This window comes from Acanthochromis polyacanthus, chromosome 11 (genome assembly GCF_021347895.1).
Source record: "Acanthochromis polyacanthus isolate Apoly-LR-REF ecotype Palm Island chromosome 11, KAUST_Apoly_ChrSc, whole genome shotgun sequence".
In the NCBI taxonomy this organism is placed as follows: domain Eukaryota; kingdom Metazoa; phylum Chordata; class Actinopteri; family Pomacentridae; genus Acanthochromis; species Acanthochromis polyacanthus.
In genome coordinates, this window is record NC_067123.1 from 22,344,195 (window position 1) to 22,361,289 (window position 17,095).

General features: G+C 41.0%; 1 protein-coding gene across 1 annotated transcript; it reads left to right on the plus strand.

Annotated features, from left to right (window-relative positions):
- Window positions 1-2,287: 2,287 nt before the first annotated feature.
- kpna6 (karyopherin alpha 6 (importin alpha 7)) lies at window positions 2,288-15,095 on the plus strand. Its single transcript, XM_051955638.1, is given in 15 exon segments — window positions 2,288-2,419; window positions 4,841-4,974; window positions 5,095-5,187; window positions 5,374-5,473; window positions 5,591-5,685; window positions 6,126-6,168; window positions 6,171-6,256; window positions 6,390-6,478; window positions 6,579-6,678; window positions 7,054-7,217; window positions 7,314-7,404; window positions 8,210-8,329; window positions 9,432-9,565; window positions 10,221-10,405; window positions 12,089-15,095. Coding segments are annotated over 15 exon segments (1,626 nt in total). The 5' UTR covers window positions 2,288-2,415; the 3' UTR covers window positions 12,277-15,095.
- Window positions 15,096-17,095: the final 2,000 nt, after the last annotated feature.

Here is a 17,095-nt window from a genome sequence, read left to right on the forward strand (position 1 = left end):
TGTCTTTTGATTCATCTCTGCGCCAGCACACCTGCTGAAAGGCTATGAATTCTCAGCCCTTCTGGCTTGGCTGAGTGAAGCTCCATCCAGAGCCCGTGGCTGCACTGACTCCATGAACACCGATGGTTCAAAGCTGCGAAGAAATTGTAATCATGGATAAGCATCTTAGTTGTGTAACAGTTGACTTGACCTCCTGCGCCCTTTCTAATCGGGGAAAGATCCAGCCTGACAGCTCTGAATGCCCCATTAGCTCTGGTTTATTTGTACAACATTGCCCCCTAAAGTTTTTTTCCGGTGTATCTCCCCAGGCCTCCTTCTGGGGCCCATGTCAGAGGACAGTGCTGCATCACAATATAGTGCAGTAATTTACCACCACTTGCTCCGGGCAAATTGACCATGGATGCACCTCACCTGTATTACTCTGTCACATTCAATTTGAGGAAAACACTGGGGAACAGTGGCTGTTCACACAGCATTTTAACACCAGAGGGAGATATGCAGATCCAAGACAAACAGAGGTATCTGAACCATGCCAGTGGGCGTGTGAAATGGCGAGAAGAGACAGAAACAGTGACATAAAAGCATGCATCCTTTGGCACTTCTCTAATAACCACTGTGGTACTTTCATAATGAGACAGTGAGTAAACCATTTTGACCAATGCAGAAAATAGGACCCAGAACTACAGTAGGGATTGTATAGTTTCCTCTCATTTTTAAAAGAAACATTTTAAAGCTCCAATGCAGAAATATCATTAAATACTAATTTTCTCATTTTCTTTCTGTGACTATTTGCGACTGCAGTTTGAAGCTGCACTGACCAACATAGCATCAGGAACATCCCTCCAGACAAAGACGGTGACTGAGACTCGAGCAGTGCCGATAGAGCTACTTAACTTGGGCTGGGACTCGGACGTTCATGAACAAGTAACACACCCATTTCGCATTTTAGCTTTTGGGACAAATTGTCTTCCATTGTTCCATACCGTTTCATCAATATCCACAAGTTTGCAAAGTTTTTGTGTTTTACTTTTGTCTTCAGGCTGTGTGAGCCTTGGGTAATATTGCAGGGGATAGGGCAGTGTAAGGAATGATGGTTCTTCTTAACGATTTTGACCAATGCATCCATTTAAGAATAAAATAAAATATGAGCCAATACTACAGCAAGGAAAATAAAGTGTGCTCCTACTTACTGAAACATCTTAAAGCTCCAAGCTAAATTTGGCTTAAAATACTACTTGTTTTGAGACATTTTGTGCCACTGCAGTTTGAGGCTGCTTTGGCACTGACCAAACAAAGCATCAGAATCAACCATACAGACAAAGATGGTGATCAATCTTCATTCAACTACTTAACTCAGACTTTGAGGATATCAGAGAACAAGCAACACATAGTGTGACCGTATGAACTGTGCCACAAGCTAGAGTCATGCCTCAAACAGGCCTTCAGTTTTTCTACCTGTATCATATTTCTAATATGAGGGGCTGCACAGTGGCTTGGTGGTTAGCACTTTCATCTTGCAGTGAGAAGAGCCCTGGTTTGTGTCCTGGCTTTCCCGGAATCTTTCTGCATGGAGTTTGCATGTTCTCCCTGTGCATACTCTGACTTCCTCCCACAGTCCAAAAATATGCTGAGGTTAATTGATTATTCTAAATTGCATGTGAATGTGAGTGTGATTGTTTGTCTGTATATGTAGCCCTGTGATAGACTGACTGTTTGTAGTGTGCCCTGCCTTTACCCCAAGTTAGCTGGCATAGGCTCCAGCCCCACCACAACCCTAACGAGGATCAAGCAGTGTATAGATAATGGACAGATGGATGCATCTCACATCCATTGTTTTGTTCTTCTTTGTGATTTCAGGTTTCTGACCAAATCCACCCATTATATTGACCATGACTATGAGTGTGGGGCTCTGTCTAAGCTCTGCTATATCAAAATCATCCACTTGCTTTTAGAAACCATATCTCATCATGTGAACACAAAAACACTCATAATTTCAGAGCTTGCCCTGTACTGTAACATTTTGCAATGGGAAAATTGTATTACATGTATAATGAATAATGCTGCACACATACACAATCAAGTGCAGGATAAAGGCTTTTGCTAATAATCTGTAATATGAAAAAAATCTTAATGTTAACCATTTTGACCAGTTCATCCAGTTGAGAATAAAACAAGTCCAGTCCTTATTACATATTACATATTGCCTCTATTATATCCTTGACTCGCGGAGGGTAAATGTGTTTCGTGGAGCTACGGCGGCCTCTGGTGGCACAAACTCGGCGTTATATTTCGACGTTTCCGTGTCCGGTGGACATATTGCTTACAGGAGCAAATTCTCGACAGCTAGAAGTGGGAAAGGGTTTAAAATTAATTTACATCGTCACCACTTGATACAGTCAAACTACACAGGACATCATGGGTAAGCTGTTTGACAAACTGAGAGTCCAGATATGACTTCGGTTGGTTTAACATTCGTCTGTGTCGTCGGTAGTAATGATTATGAAATCCTCACCCTATCACTGTTGTTTAGCTAGTTAGCTAACTCATTAGCTAGGTGGCTAGTTAGCACTTTAGCTGCGTAGAAGGGCAAGATGAGTTGCTATTTCACATTGGTTCACTTGCTGTTTCAACTTTCGCCACATTGCCTGGCCTCGGGACAGTGTTTGTTTCTGTTAGAATGTAATACAGACCGTTTGGCTGTAAATCCCTTAAGATAAAACAACGACAACCGCTTGGTAGCCAACTTGAGAAAACTTGGCTAACAGCTAACTATGTTAGCACCGCGCTGTGTCGCTTAAGAAGGGCAGACACGCATAGCTCAGGTCTCAAGTGAGTATCAATCATGCCGATATGTCAGTTTCCTAATTTTCGACAACTACAGCATTGTAGTCGCCAGTCACTTTGACTGACGTGTTTCTTTACAATGAGGTCTTAACAATGGGAAGGTTAGCAAGTTGTTGAAGTGCAGTGCACCGCTAGTGCTATGTAGTGATCATTGTAAACGTATTGTAGCTGTTTGTTTGATGGGTATGCCGAAAGAACCTTCAGAAAATACCTCTGCAACTCAGAAGGTTCCAATTCAATATCTTAACACAACATAATTTAAGATTTATAGTCACAGATTTGTGTTCGCGCAGCGGCTAACGCGAATGTTAGCTTAGCTGCGTTAGCTCGGTTCGTTATCCCCATTATTCAAACCCGGTAGAATTACACAGTAAGGATGATACAAGTACTGTAACACCCTAAATTACTCTTTTTCGGCAATAAAGTGAAAATCAGTCGACTTTAGAATTTTACGTGAAAGATGCAGAAGTGTGCATTTAGTGCTAACATCAGTGAGGACATTTGCATAATGTGACTGCTAGCTCATACGCCAGAATATACATGTGACACCAGGGGTCCCCATGTTTTCCAGACCATTCCCGAACAGGATATGCTTGTTTTTCCTGTTAAACAGTAGTACTTGACAGCATCCTTGCTGGTAAGTTACATGCCCAAACGACATATTTGAGAAATGGGAAGGGACAGTCCTCAGTTTTCAATCTGTCAGAAAGTATCTCAGTTCATTGAACCTGTAATGGAAATGATGCACACAAAAATTTAGCTGGATCCTAAATGTGCGCTCATTAAAAGTATCAGGATGCCTTAGTTTTTCATACTTAAAAGAGCTCTCGACTTGGGAGTGCTTCTGGTGCTTGTCACCAGATTGGGCTGTTGTGATTCACTAAATCAGACCAAATGAAAGGGTCTGATTGGGTCACCAAAATCCCCCAGACAATAGCTTTCACTATACAGCCATGCAGATACTTTCAGATTTATCAATGGCAGCCAACCCAAACCGTAGGAAATAGAAACAGAAATTCTGATCATGGTATGGTGACACAAGCTGTAGGATTTATTTTTTTTGTTCCCTAATTAAGTGAACAAACTTATGAACGGCTCCCACCGTTCTGCTTTGCTCCAGAGACTCCTTGCTGTCAACAGGGTCTCTTCTGAAATACCAGTGTAGACATGTACTCTCAGCAGAGCTATTTCTGTGTCGTCCAGCCCAAACAGCCAACAGGCAGTGTGGTTCACATACAGCAGCTAATCTAACTAACATAGTACAGAAATGAGAGCGTCCAGCTGCAACCTGTGCTTGTGTGCCATCCATCCCTGTGGCTTCACCATCTGCACACATTACACACATGCATAAGCTCTTCATAAGGCTGGTGGTGCTAATACCCTCAAACCATAACATGGCCTCAATTTCCGACACTTGTCCTGATATTTAACCTTGTAGCCCCACTGCTGTTACGATGGAGAGCTTTTGGCACATAAGGTTGGCACCATTCTGCAGTGGTGGTGGCAGGTTTCACTGCTGTCCCCCACCTCTATTTCGCGCCCCTGTAGCCCCCGGGTGACTCAGGGATCTGCCCGGTGCCCTGTTCTTGTGGCATGACTGCACAAATGCTGAGAATGGGTAGTCCTGTGTGGGCACCAGTTTATGCTAACTCTGCGAATTAACCCCACTGAATAAATGCGTTTGTTCTGGCTGCCAGCTGACTGGTTGATGAATAGCTTAGCTGTGTGTTTGTGTATGTGTGTGTATTTTAGGCTGTGTTGTCCACTTTTCATGAGCTTGTTTGTACAAGGTATTTTTATATATAGACATTCGTGTATACTGTTTCATCATCATGGCCTGTTATTAAAGATGTCAGGGGGAAAAATGCAAACTTAGTCTGTCACACGTTCACTTAAACTTCCCTATTGGAGTATACCTCATCTGAGACAAATGTTTGCATTTGTTTCCTGCTTATGTCTTTAATCATAATGGGTACATATGCCTGTGGTCCATCAGAGCCGTCAGCCAGTCCGGCCAAGGATAACTACAGGATGAACCGCTACAAGAACAAAGCACTGAACCCAGAAGAGATGAGGCGCCGGAGAGAGGAGGAGGGCATCCAACTCAGGAAACAGAAACGAGAGCAGCAGGTATACCACATCTGTCCACCCACTTATTAGATCCTTTGTCTCCCTGTTTGAGATTTTGTGCTATAAAATTAGTCTAGCTTCTCTGAAACTCTGCGACCTTTCACAATTTTATTATCGCAGCTTTTCAAGAGGAGGAATGTGGATATTCTCAATGAAGAGGAAGCCATGTTTGAGAGTCCACTGGTTGACTCTTACCTCAGCTCTCCAGTAACGGTGAGTGTCTCATTTTCCAATGATCCTCGCTCAACAATAGACAATAAGAGGATCACACAGGACACACTACAAGTTTGTTTTACATTGCATTTTTGTTTGATTGTTAATGGTTCTAGCCTGTTTTAAGCCTCTGGCTTGTGCTGAGTGGATCAATTGATAAGAGTGCTTGTACATGTATTCTTGCAGGAAGGAGTTATTACCAGAGACATGGTTGAGATGCTTTTCTCAGAGGACCCAGAGCTTCAGCTCGCCACAACACAAAAGTTCCGAAAACTACTTTCCAAAGGTACGTGCTGGGTGTTGTGCAGTCAGAATGACTCTATATACCAGTAGTAATGGTCACGGTACACCTCACAGGCTCGACAAAATTGTCTTTATGTAGTCTTTCCTCTGTTCGTTTCAGAGCCTAACCCACCAATTGATGAAGTCATAAACACACCTGGAGTAGTGGAGAGGTTTGTGGAGTTTCTGAAGAAGAGCGTCAACTGCACACTACAGGTCAGTTAATAGAGACGCCACCTGCACTATTACAACATCTTCTGTGTGAGAGACTTCTACAGAAGGTTCTGAAAGTGCAGTAACACTGTCTTTTTCAGACAGCATCAGATGCATTCCATTCAGTCCATGCATAGCACGCTGTGAGATTGTGTTGATGCAGGCTCTATCTGATTATAAGCAAGTCAAAGCAGTGCATTGAAAGGGTTCTGATTGGCCATCATTCTGCACACAGCAGTTACTTTGACCTCTCATGCCCAATGCCCAAATGGCTTACCAGTGTAAAACGAATTGAAGTGCAAATTTTCACTTGTTCAGATGAGCCAATATTGCTGTAAGGAATCCAAAATTTGCTTTCATTTATTAAACATAAGTTAGAAGTGCTCCATGGTGAAAATGTCTTTAAATGCGTCTTGTTTCTATCACATTTTGTGCTGCTGCAGTTTGAAGCCGCTTGGGCACTGACCAACATAGCATCAGGAACATCCTGCAGACAAAGACGGTGATTGAGGCCGGAGCAGTGCCGATCTTCATAGAGCTGCTTAACTCCGACTTTGAGGATGTCCAAGAACAAGTAACGCAGTTTCACGTTTTGATTGGTGTGACAAGTTGTGTTCATCTTGGTTGTTGTGCTTATCCGTTTTTACTGCATTGTTCCATGCTGCTAGATAAAATACCAATGTTTTTGTGTGTTACTTTGTCTTCAGGCTGTGTGGGCCTTGGGTAATATTGCAGGGGATAGTGCAGTGTGCAGGGACTATGTGCTGAACTGCAACATCCTTCCACCACTATTAATGTAAGTTTCATACCTTAATCAAGCATTCAGTTTTTCTGCTTGTAACATTTTTCTCATGCAATCTTTCTTTCCCCTGTTTTGTTTTATTTGGGGATTTCAGGCTTCTGACCAAATCCACTAGATTGACCATGACAAGGAATGCAGTGTGGGCTCTGTCTAATCTCTGTAGAGGAAAAAACCCGCCACCTGCTTTTGAAAAGGTACCGCCTTGCCTCATCATGTCAACACAAAGACACTCATAATTAAAGAATAGGATGTAAATATTTTCAATATCTCTACATTTTAGTCTTCAGTAGTTTCTTGAACAGTATGTACTGCTTATCTACATTTTCCTGGTACTGTCGCATCAGAAAGCCGTTTTTCAATGTGCAAAAATGCAGGAAATTTGTGCAGACTCTTTTCAGTTGATTTGAGTAATGTTCTGAAAACCTCCTGCTCTGTGTTTCTATTTCAACACCAAGCCAAGCTGCTTTTCCCCTGAACCGCTATCCTGAAAAGTTTTAACTTAATTCATTGGCAGTGTTGAATTAATGTTGTTTCTGAATGTAAATATCCGTTCTGTTTGTCCGGTCCAGGTGTCACCCTGTCTGCCAGTGCTGTCCAGGCTTTTATTTAGCAGTGACCCAGACTTGCTGGCAGATGCCTGCTGGGCTCTGTCCTACCTCTCAGATGGCCCCAACGACAAGATCCAGGCTGTCATTGACTCTGGTGTCTGCCGGCGCCTTGTAGAACTACTCATGTAAGTTCAAAATTTACTCTGTGTTGTTTCTGTCGCAGTAAATTTGATCTATAAATTTTTGAACATGCCCCCTCTATTAAACGTGCTTTTCTGCAGGCACACTGACTATAAGGTGGCCTCCCCTGCCTTGAGAGCTGTCGGAAACATTGTCACTGGAGATGACATCCCAAACACAGGTGAGAATAAAGTTTGTTTCATGGTTCTGTCTTTGCCTGTCGAACACAATAAGGCCGATAATTTTATAAAACAAAAAACAACACACACAATAGAGCTTTAAGTTGTATTAATTGACTTCTGTCTAGAGCGCAAGTGTAGTTCATTGTAAAGAACCCTGCAGCTGCATTTGCAGTCTGTAAGGCTACATCCCTGCTAATGTGAATTGTTTTAAAATGCATATCTTTTGCTACGTTTATGCCTACCATCCATGCTACTCTGTCATTTAAGGACATCTAAAACTAGGACTTTTTGGTGATGCAGGCATCTTGGTTCATGTTCTGATTGGGCCTAACTGCCCGTTTATTTGTTTCTATAGGCATTGACTACCTTTTTTATTTAATTTATTTTTTCCTATAGAAAGCAAATTAGACTGAATGCCAACTGTAGGATCATGATATGTGTTTTTTGGGGCATTTTTACATGCATAGATTATTCTCAGAAATGTTGCTGAAACTGTCATCTGGACAAAGGTTGTTTTAAAACACAGTTTTATAATGAAAGCTGTTGGATGTGTGGATGTAGTCTAGCAGTATCTTTCATTTGAGGTCACAATGATGGCTCATTTGACAAGTTTGGTTGTAAACCAGGATGATCACAATATAAGAATATTTCACTCAATGCAGTAGCATAGCTCTACGTAATATTTGGCTCTGACTGCACTGTTCCTAGTTATTAGTAAGAAAAAAAAAACTGATTGTTTATTCCAGTGTACTTAATGGTGAGCCTATTTATAAATGGCTTTTGTATGGTTTTATCCTCTGCTTTGCTGTTTATAGGTGGTGTTGAACTGCTCAGCCCTGCCCTGTCTGCTGCACCTTCTTAGCAGCGCTAAAGAGTCCATCCGCAAAGAGGCATGCTGGACCATCTCAAACATTACAGCAGGAAACAGAGCACAATACAGGTGACACACACACGTTTATTAATAAATTGGAGACAGCCTGACGAAAACCCACGTTCCCATGGAAATCAGTATCTCTGTTAGTCAAACCATAATCAACAAGCCCAGGACGTGCCAAAGTCCATGTTGATGCTTGAAAAAGCAATGAATAAATGTATAAAATGGTTGCTGCCTTCGAGTTAAACCTTATTTCCTTATGCAATCAAGTGTTATCACTGTAACTACAGGTGCTTTTTTTGTTTTTTTGCTGCTTGTAAAACAGATAGGGATTTTTTTTTTAAATATATATGTCATCCACAATGATTCATCATCATAATACTGAAATATTTGTAACATTTTCAGGCATTCTGCCTTTGTGGCATGTTTTGATCCAGAAAAAAGCATAGGTTATGATACTGATTTGAGGTTGCACACTGTAGTTACTGTAATTAATAGATGTGTTACTTGTGGTTTCGTACTGTGTGACATTTTCCTCATGTAATCCTTCCCAGCCATGGCTTCTGAAGCTCTTTGGTACTGTATTGTTTAGTAATAATGACATGAATGTCAAAATGAATAGCATTATAGTAATTAGATTTTTGCCAAAAACAGTGTTAATGATTGTTTGTATGTTCCCACCTAACTGCACATCACATTTAATGTGTTAATGTCAACAGTGCACATTATTTTCATCTCTGTATGATCACTGCTGATGTCTACAGCAGGACAAGCCCATGGTAGACAGACCTTTTAATACACGGTTGAACACCCATGTGCACATATTTAATGAATTCTGTCACTCTCTGTGATGGAATGAATTAATGTGATTTTTATCTGATTCTATTAGTCTGTCATATTCTCAGGATTTATTTATAGTAATGATTACATGCTTGATTTGAAATTGATTTCTGAAGTCCACTCGCAGAGATGGATACGTCCCTCTATTCATACATCTGCAGCACAGTAGCTTGCAATAACGTGAGGTTTTTACCCACTGTTTACTTTTTTTTTTTATCTTAACAGCCCTGACCACCAAGTCTGCAGTTTACTAAATTAAGAATGCTATGACCATGCTGAAGCTCTTTTATGAGACTTGCCTCGATCTCTTTTCTTATCTCTCTCTGCAGACGGTAATAGATGCCAACATCTTCCCAGTACTGATCGACATTCTACAGAAAGCTGAATTCAGAACCAGGAAAGAGGCTGCCTGGGCCATCACCAACGCCACATCTGGAGGAACACCAGAACAGATCAGGTTAGTTTAAAAGTAAATGGCATATTTTATGCCATGTACTCAGTAAGTAGCATGACTGATATGGATTACAGTGTTAGTTGTTATCTCTTATTTCAGTAAACTAATCACATCACTACCAGTGTAGAGTCGTGTAGAAGTACAACAGACAGAATAGCTTGAAGAGCTTCTAAGCGATCTAGTTTCTAACCACTTGTGCTGACACATATTCCTGACTGCACTTTTACACCATTTGTGCAGGAATTCGCACAAGTCCTTTAACCATAGTTCTGGATAAATATGTTTTAGTGCTGCTGTACAGTGCTGGTGTGTCTGTTGTGAGAAAATAAAGCACATTAAAACACTTGCTGAAAGTGAAGATCTCCATTGGGAAACTGGGTAATTAGAAAAGTGAAAATTTGTCTTTTGCAATGACATGCACAGGGAGGTGCCCTATGTGCTGAAAACTTGGATGATAAATGAAATTAATTAGATAAACTATGGGAAATAATTTCAATACATCTTTACACCCGAATAAAGCTGTGTATAGTAGTCAGATTAATGTGAAGAAAACTGTATTTTAAGTGGAGTTGTTTCCTTGTTCTAAAACATCTGAAAGCATGTTCCACTGAAACCATCGTCAAACATCTGTCCTGTTTGTGCTTCTGTTTGCACACAGATATCTGGTGAACCTGGGCTGCATTAAGCCGCTGTGTGACTTGCTGACCGTGATGGATTCTAAGATTGTTCAGGTCGCTCTCAACGGCCTTGAAAACATCTTGAGGCTGGGCGAGCAGGAGGCCAAGCAGGAGAACAACGGCACCGGAGTTAATCCTTACTGCAGCCTCATTGAAGAAGCTTATGGTAACATGCAGAAAAGCCACACCAACGCATGCAAACTGAAAAAACATATGATGTGGATTTGGTGTGCTCTGTGTCATGCAGCATTACTGGAAGTTAAAGTTCTGTATATTCTCTCTTTCAAAGAGTACCATCATATGGCAGTAAAAGTCAGTGGTTGCAATCCATAATGAATGTAATGAATACAAGGGTGACGCCTGGAAGATTTGAGATTAACCAACTAATGACAAGCAAGTGGTGATCATTTTGTTAACCCCCTGAACCCCCAAACCTGCTGGCAGATTTGAAAGACATATTATCTCTGAAAATATTACCAAAGTTACCTAGAAATTGTAAAAGCGTGAATAATTGTTGTATTATCAACTTTCTGTCTTAAAACTATTCATCTGTAAGAAGCTTTTCTGTTTAAAAACTGTTCTTTTTCCAGTATTGGTGACACCCACAGGTGCTACTAATGCTGCAGTGTGACTCACTGGATGTAGGATGCGGCTATAAGCCTCCCATCGGCCACTCATGCTGGACAGCTTTCTCCCTCTCCCTCTTAGTTTTTGTAAAGTAATTTTTAAAAAAATCAACTTGCCTTTTCTTCTTTTATTGAGTGATTTATGATGTAACTGTCAAGCAGCACCAAAGACATTTTTGAGTTGTCTTTAGTACAACCTGTGCTTCCTTAGAGGTGCAGAATATTATATTACAGTGTAAATGAACCCATAGTGAGTCAAAATGTGACAGGGTTAGAAACATAAAAGCACTTAGGAGTGCAAGACCGTTCATTCCCCCATTATGTTGTTGTCAGAAATGCAGAAATTCTTTATTAGTTATTGATGATCAGAAATTATGGCAACAGAATGTGGCCATTTAATATACATGAACCCACAAACAAAATGACCTTGCGCTGAGCACGTGTTATACATGTGTACGTTATGTACAGATAACGAATTGTGTGACCTAAATATGTAACGGGTGGTGGGAATTAATGAGACTTGAAAACACCCCCACAAATTAATCAGTTGCTCCTTGTGTCATTTCTGACCGATAATTCCACAACGGTCGATTTGTAGCAGGATCACAATCATGTGATCATCAGCAGGTAGCTGACATGGTGCTGACTCTGGGCCGCTATCTCGCAATGATGGCGAAATCTTAAACAAATCTGTGGATCCAGACTATAAAGCCGCATCACTGGCAAAATCTATCAGGTGGTCCCTTGTGTCATTTCTGACCTTCCCTAAAAATTTTGTCCAAATCTGTTTGTCGTTTTTGAGTCATGTTGCTGACAGACCGACAAACCTACGCTGATCGTCACACAACTCCGCCGTGTTCGTTGATGGAGTACAAAAACTCTCAGAAAATACTTAGGCTTTCAGAGGGTTAAGAAGTGCCACCCAAAGAGTAGAGCTGTTCATTATTTGAGTACTTTAACTGTTAACTATCCAGCATGATAGCTGAGCACTTATACCAAATTAAATGATTTGAGGAGTAAACATTTTTAGACTCCTTTTTAGTTTTTATTCATGGGTAAATGACAATAAATTATATAAGCTAAAATTTAAAAATCTTTGTAATTTAAGTATACATCAGTTTAAGAATCTTCCTAACTTGACAATTTTAGCATTTTTTTTTCTCTTAAGATAAAAGTATCCATTTTGCTGATGGACACTCTTCTTCTTCTACTTGCTTTTGCAGGTCTCGACAAGATAGAGTTCCTCCAGAGCCACGACAACCAGGAGATCTACCAGAAGGCCTTCGACCTCATCGAGCACTACTTCGGGGTGGAGGACGAGGACAGCAGTCTCGCTCCTCAGGTGGACCAGGCCAACCAGCAGTTCCTCTTCCCCCAGCAGGAGGCCCCCATGGAGGGCTTCCAGCTATAAGTCAGCAGCCCCCTCCTCTAAAATGCACCACTTTCCCCCCTCTATACCTTCCCATCCCTTGGAGGGGCCCTAGATGCCTGAGTCATACCACCATGCCCACTTACCTGGTCCGCCACCACCATCGTCCCAAAAACACACACCCCCACCCTAGGAGGAAAGCTAAAACTGTCCGCTGTCCAGCCTAAAAATGCCCATCTTTCTTCATTCATCCAGCCAGTGGACCGACTTCTTGCGGGGCAGACTCTTGTGTTTCCCGGCCAAAGGGAGCACGCCACACAAACTCCATTACGTTCAGAAGATGAACCACCTCATAGCCCAATGTGCGAGTCTGCCCTGGCTTCAAACGCACACACAGGCATCTTCCTGCCATTTGATATCTCTTAGATTCTCTCATTGGCAGTAATGGTGGTTTGTTGGTAAATGTCTTTTATATACACTTTAATTTCTTTTCCAATGGGACATTCCTCTTTTTAGGATTCCCCATGCATTCCCATGCAGATTCTACAGACTGGGGTGCACGGGGTGAAATATGCCCAGCTCTTGATGTCACTCTGACTTAGTGCAATTCATCAAAAAAAAAAACAACTTGTGATCCCTTTTTAGTTGAATAACTATTTCCCCCCCCCAATCCTTATTTATCTGCTCTGTTTTTAGTGCTTGTGATTTTTTTTTTCGTTCCTTTTCTTGGATGGAATGCGCTTGGCTTGCTACCAAGAGGAACCCTGATGAGTGCGCTGAGGGCTGGTCTCTGCATATCTGCTGGTGGGGGAAACAAAATATAGAGTTTAGATGCATAAATGTCCACCCAGAGATGCCCTGAGTCTGATGCCCAAGCTAAGAAGTGTGATCTTTTTTTTTCCTCTCTCCCTCTCTCTCTCCATCAACATTTTATAAGGGGGGAAATTTGTTGGGGGAGGGAATGGGTGGGAAGAAGTGTGAAACTTCAGAAAACAGAATAATCTAAACTTAGGAAGGGCTCTGAATGGGATATTGGTGAATGGGATATTGTGAAGGGGACTGGGCTTTTAGAGGATAGGTTAAAAGGTTAAAAAAAAAAATCGAGGGTGGAATAGTTAGAGATCCAATGTTCGTCGTGTGCTGGTTATTAATAACGATACATTTGAATTATGAAGTGATCTAACTATTAAACGAGGCATAGTTGGGGATTTAGGTGCGAGAGGAAGCCAGCGGTGGTAGCAGCAGCAGCAGCAAACCAAACTTATTTTTATATTTAAATACGTTCAAAGGACGGCAGATGTTTAAAAGTAGGGCGACATACCTCTCGGAGTCATGGAAATTGCATAGGACGCGGCGTTTCTGATTTTGTCATTTCACTGAACCCTAGTTTAAACGGGTTGCTGCTGGGTCGCTACGCCCCGTGCCCCCCTTTCCCCTCCCCAGCTGTATGCGGTAGGGTTTTGCATGGTGTTTTATTACCCTGCCTACTGTCACTGAGTATCCCTGGCCAAACACAGCTGGCGCAGACGGAGAACAGTGTGAAGGGAACACTGCGAGACATTACGCTTGCTGGGCGTCGCTCTTATACACCATTTGGGATCGAAAGCAGGAACGGGGCTGTAACGAATTGGTTTGGTGGCGTTAACAGTGATCGTGTGGTGATGGTGTTCTGTATAGTGGTAGAGTTGATCTATAACCATGGCATTTTGTATCACTATATTTTGAAGTATGGGGATGACGGCTGATAATGACATTGCATGGGTCCATTGTGATTTGTATAGGTATTGATGTAAATAGCCAAGAAAAGTCTGTGCGGCTTCTTGTCCCCTCGGGGTCTAGTAACAATCAGAGTTTGGCTAGGGATATATCAGAGATAAGTGACAAGCCTAACTGCCAACAAAAATTCAAGTATGAGTCTATATTTGAATTTTGTGTATTTGCATATATATATAGATATATATATTTGCGCACACTTCATGCACACTTGCATACAACACCAGCAGACACTGTACACACACCTCACACAGATGAGTGGGCTAGCAGCAAGTAAAATAGTTTCCATAATCTTTGGTTTCAAATAGTGATTCTTTTCGTTTTATTTTTGAAGCTCACTTCTTTCCAAATTGTGAAAATAGCCACTTGGGCTGTTGTTTTTGTTTCTGAGCACATATTCCATTTTCTTTATTTTGAAAAGTGTCGCCCTTGGTTCCGTTTATAATTGAGACAGTTTTCTGTTTTGATTGAGACAATGAAAAGGGATGCTTCTTGAAGTCAGAAGCATCTTTTTGGAAACTTTTTTTGTTGTTTCTAGCCACATGACTTATGATGGCCAATTCGGTCGTGCGGACCTTGACCTGGGATTGAAGCCGGTCTCAGGTCAGTGTTCAGGCTTTGTGGATGGAGCAGAAACTGTGGTCGTGTGATGTTTGACTGACGGGCACTGTGTGAGGGAGAGGTTGATTGACTCTATGGACTATGTCCCAATCAAGTCTGGGAGCCCCTGTTCTGTGGATTACTGATGTAGCCCTCACACGAAATTAACGAAGTTTCTCCTCGCAAAAATATGACTGGATCAGTCTGCTGAATATTGTGTGTTCTTTTTTGACAAAAAAAAAAAAACCCTTTGTCTTGTTGAGAGCATGTATTGGGTGCAGCAGTGTCTATTATTTCCATATGCTAATATTACACAAGCCGTCGACTTGAGTGCATAATGTCCTGGTCTGAGATGTTATTACTTGCAGTGGTTCAAGCATTAATTCACAGATGAGTACGTGATTTTTAGGAGACTGTCCTTTGTCATGAGTTTGAGATGTTATCCACAGAAACACGCGTGCTCCCGGTAGACATAAGAGGTCAATCATGAATAAATTGAGGCATCAAGAACTTACCTCTACATGACAGATGTGTAGAGCAGCATTTATAACTGAAGTCTTCGATTTCACGGCCAATTCTGTGCTTGGCCTAACAATAATGCCAGAATTGCAAAGTTTAAAAAAAAAATCGGTGCATCAAGCAGGAAAACAATATTTATATTTCTGAAAACTGAAAATGCACTCCTGTTCACAAAAGTGCCAATCCGACCAACAAAGACTGGAGGTTCTTATGTATCTGTCTTTGACTTATAGATTTTTTTTTTCTTTTTATCTTTTATTTACTTGATGTGCACACATTTTGTGCAAAACATTGCTGCTCTATTTTCCTTATCTTTAAAGTTACATTATTTGCCATTGTTTCTTGGAAAAGTGGCTTTCTTTACTGTGGGCACCGAAATATGGGATTTAATTAAGGAAGTCTAATTGTCTGGGGAGGGAAAGGACTCTATTACCTGCATACAACTGATTTATTTCCAGCTACTTTGCAGCTGCAGTCCATTGGTGTGATGGTCCCCACTGTTACAGTCTTCTGATGGTTTTCACTGTGCATATAGCTAAGCTGCAAATATTTGGAATCAAAGAGCTGATTTTCATGCCGGATACAGTAGAGCGTAACATTTTGCATTTTCCTGCGGTTACGGCGGAAAAGGAAGTCTGCGCTGACGGACGTTGTAGTACTTAGATGAGGCACATGATGCAAATTGTGGAAACTTTAAGCGACTATCATAGCAGGTACTAACCTTATTGTTAAAGTTAGTTTACCAAAGTTTTTTCATCCTGAAGGCTGATTGAAATGATTTACTCGTTTTGTTTTCGGTCGTTATTGGCTTGTGTTGACCCAGTCACAATGACTGAGATTGCTTCAGGCCATTTAATCTCGCTTCTTTTCATTAGAAGCTGCAATAGATCAGTCCCTCTCTCCTAAGATTTCTTTCTTCTCAAATGTATGTACTGTTTAAGAAAATCAGCAAAATAATCCAGAAGACTGCAATAATATTGTCCAAAATCAGGCACCCCGGAGGCAAAGATCCACCCACATGAACAGCCCTCACAGGTGACACTCCTTCCACTGCGTTGGAGTGAACAGAGGGCAACTACTTGACATTTTTCTAAGATAAAAATCTGGGATTCAGAAATACTGCAGTGATTTACATTAAAAAGTGTTATAATTTAAACTATATGTATGTTCTGATACATTGACAGGGATTCAGATGCAATTCTAATCACTTCTGAGAAGTGGAGAAAAAGCCTCATTAGAACTTGTCACAGGAAAACTATAAAATAGGAAGTGAGGATACAAGCCTTTTCTGCTTTTTTCTTGATCTTTTTCCTGGTCAGGATATTCTGGGCTATATTTTTGGATAATTGTGTTTAGAGTAAAAGTTTGTCCTAGTCAGGCTGCATGATCAGGAACCTTGTTACCTGTAGGGGATTGAACAGACATCGCGAAATATCTCAAATCTGACTTGTCTTCCGTCCTAGAAGCTGTTCGTGTCTTTATCAAAATCTAAAGCCACGCCTGGCTTAGTCGAGTAATGTCTACGCTACAAATGTTTACAATGCTACATGTTTGTAAAAAAAAAAAAGAAAAAAAGAAATACTTTTCATATGCCATCACTGACCAGTCCCTGATGAGTTTCTCTGCTCTGGTCCTCTCATTTCTTTACATGTATTTATTTTCTCTATTCTTGTTTATGATTTTCATTGCTCAAAATTACCCATCTTAAACTGTGACTTGACTTGACTTTACCGACGGTATGGAATGAGTGACGAGAAACTAATACACTTCAACTGAACATGACACACAAACATGAACATGAAAAAAAATGCATACAGGAAACAGCAACAATATAAAAAAAATGTAAAGAAAATATATTGAATTTAAAGTTGTTCAGTGGAAATACTGTTCAAAACAAATAAAGTTATGTTGCAACCCTTTAATGACCGTGTTTCCTTTGAGTCGTGATGTATTCAGTTGCTTGTTATTC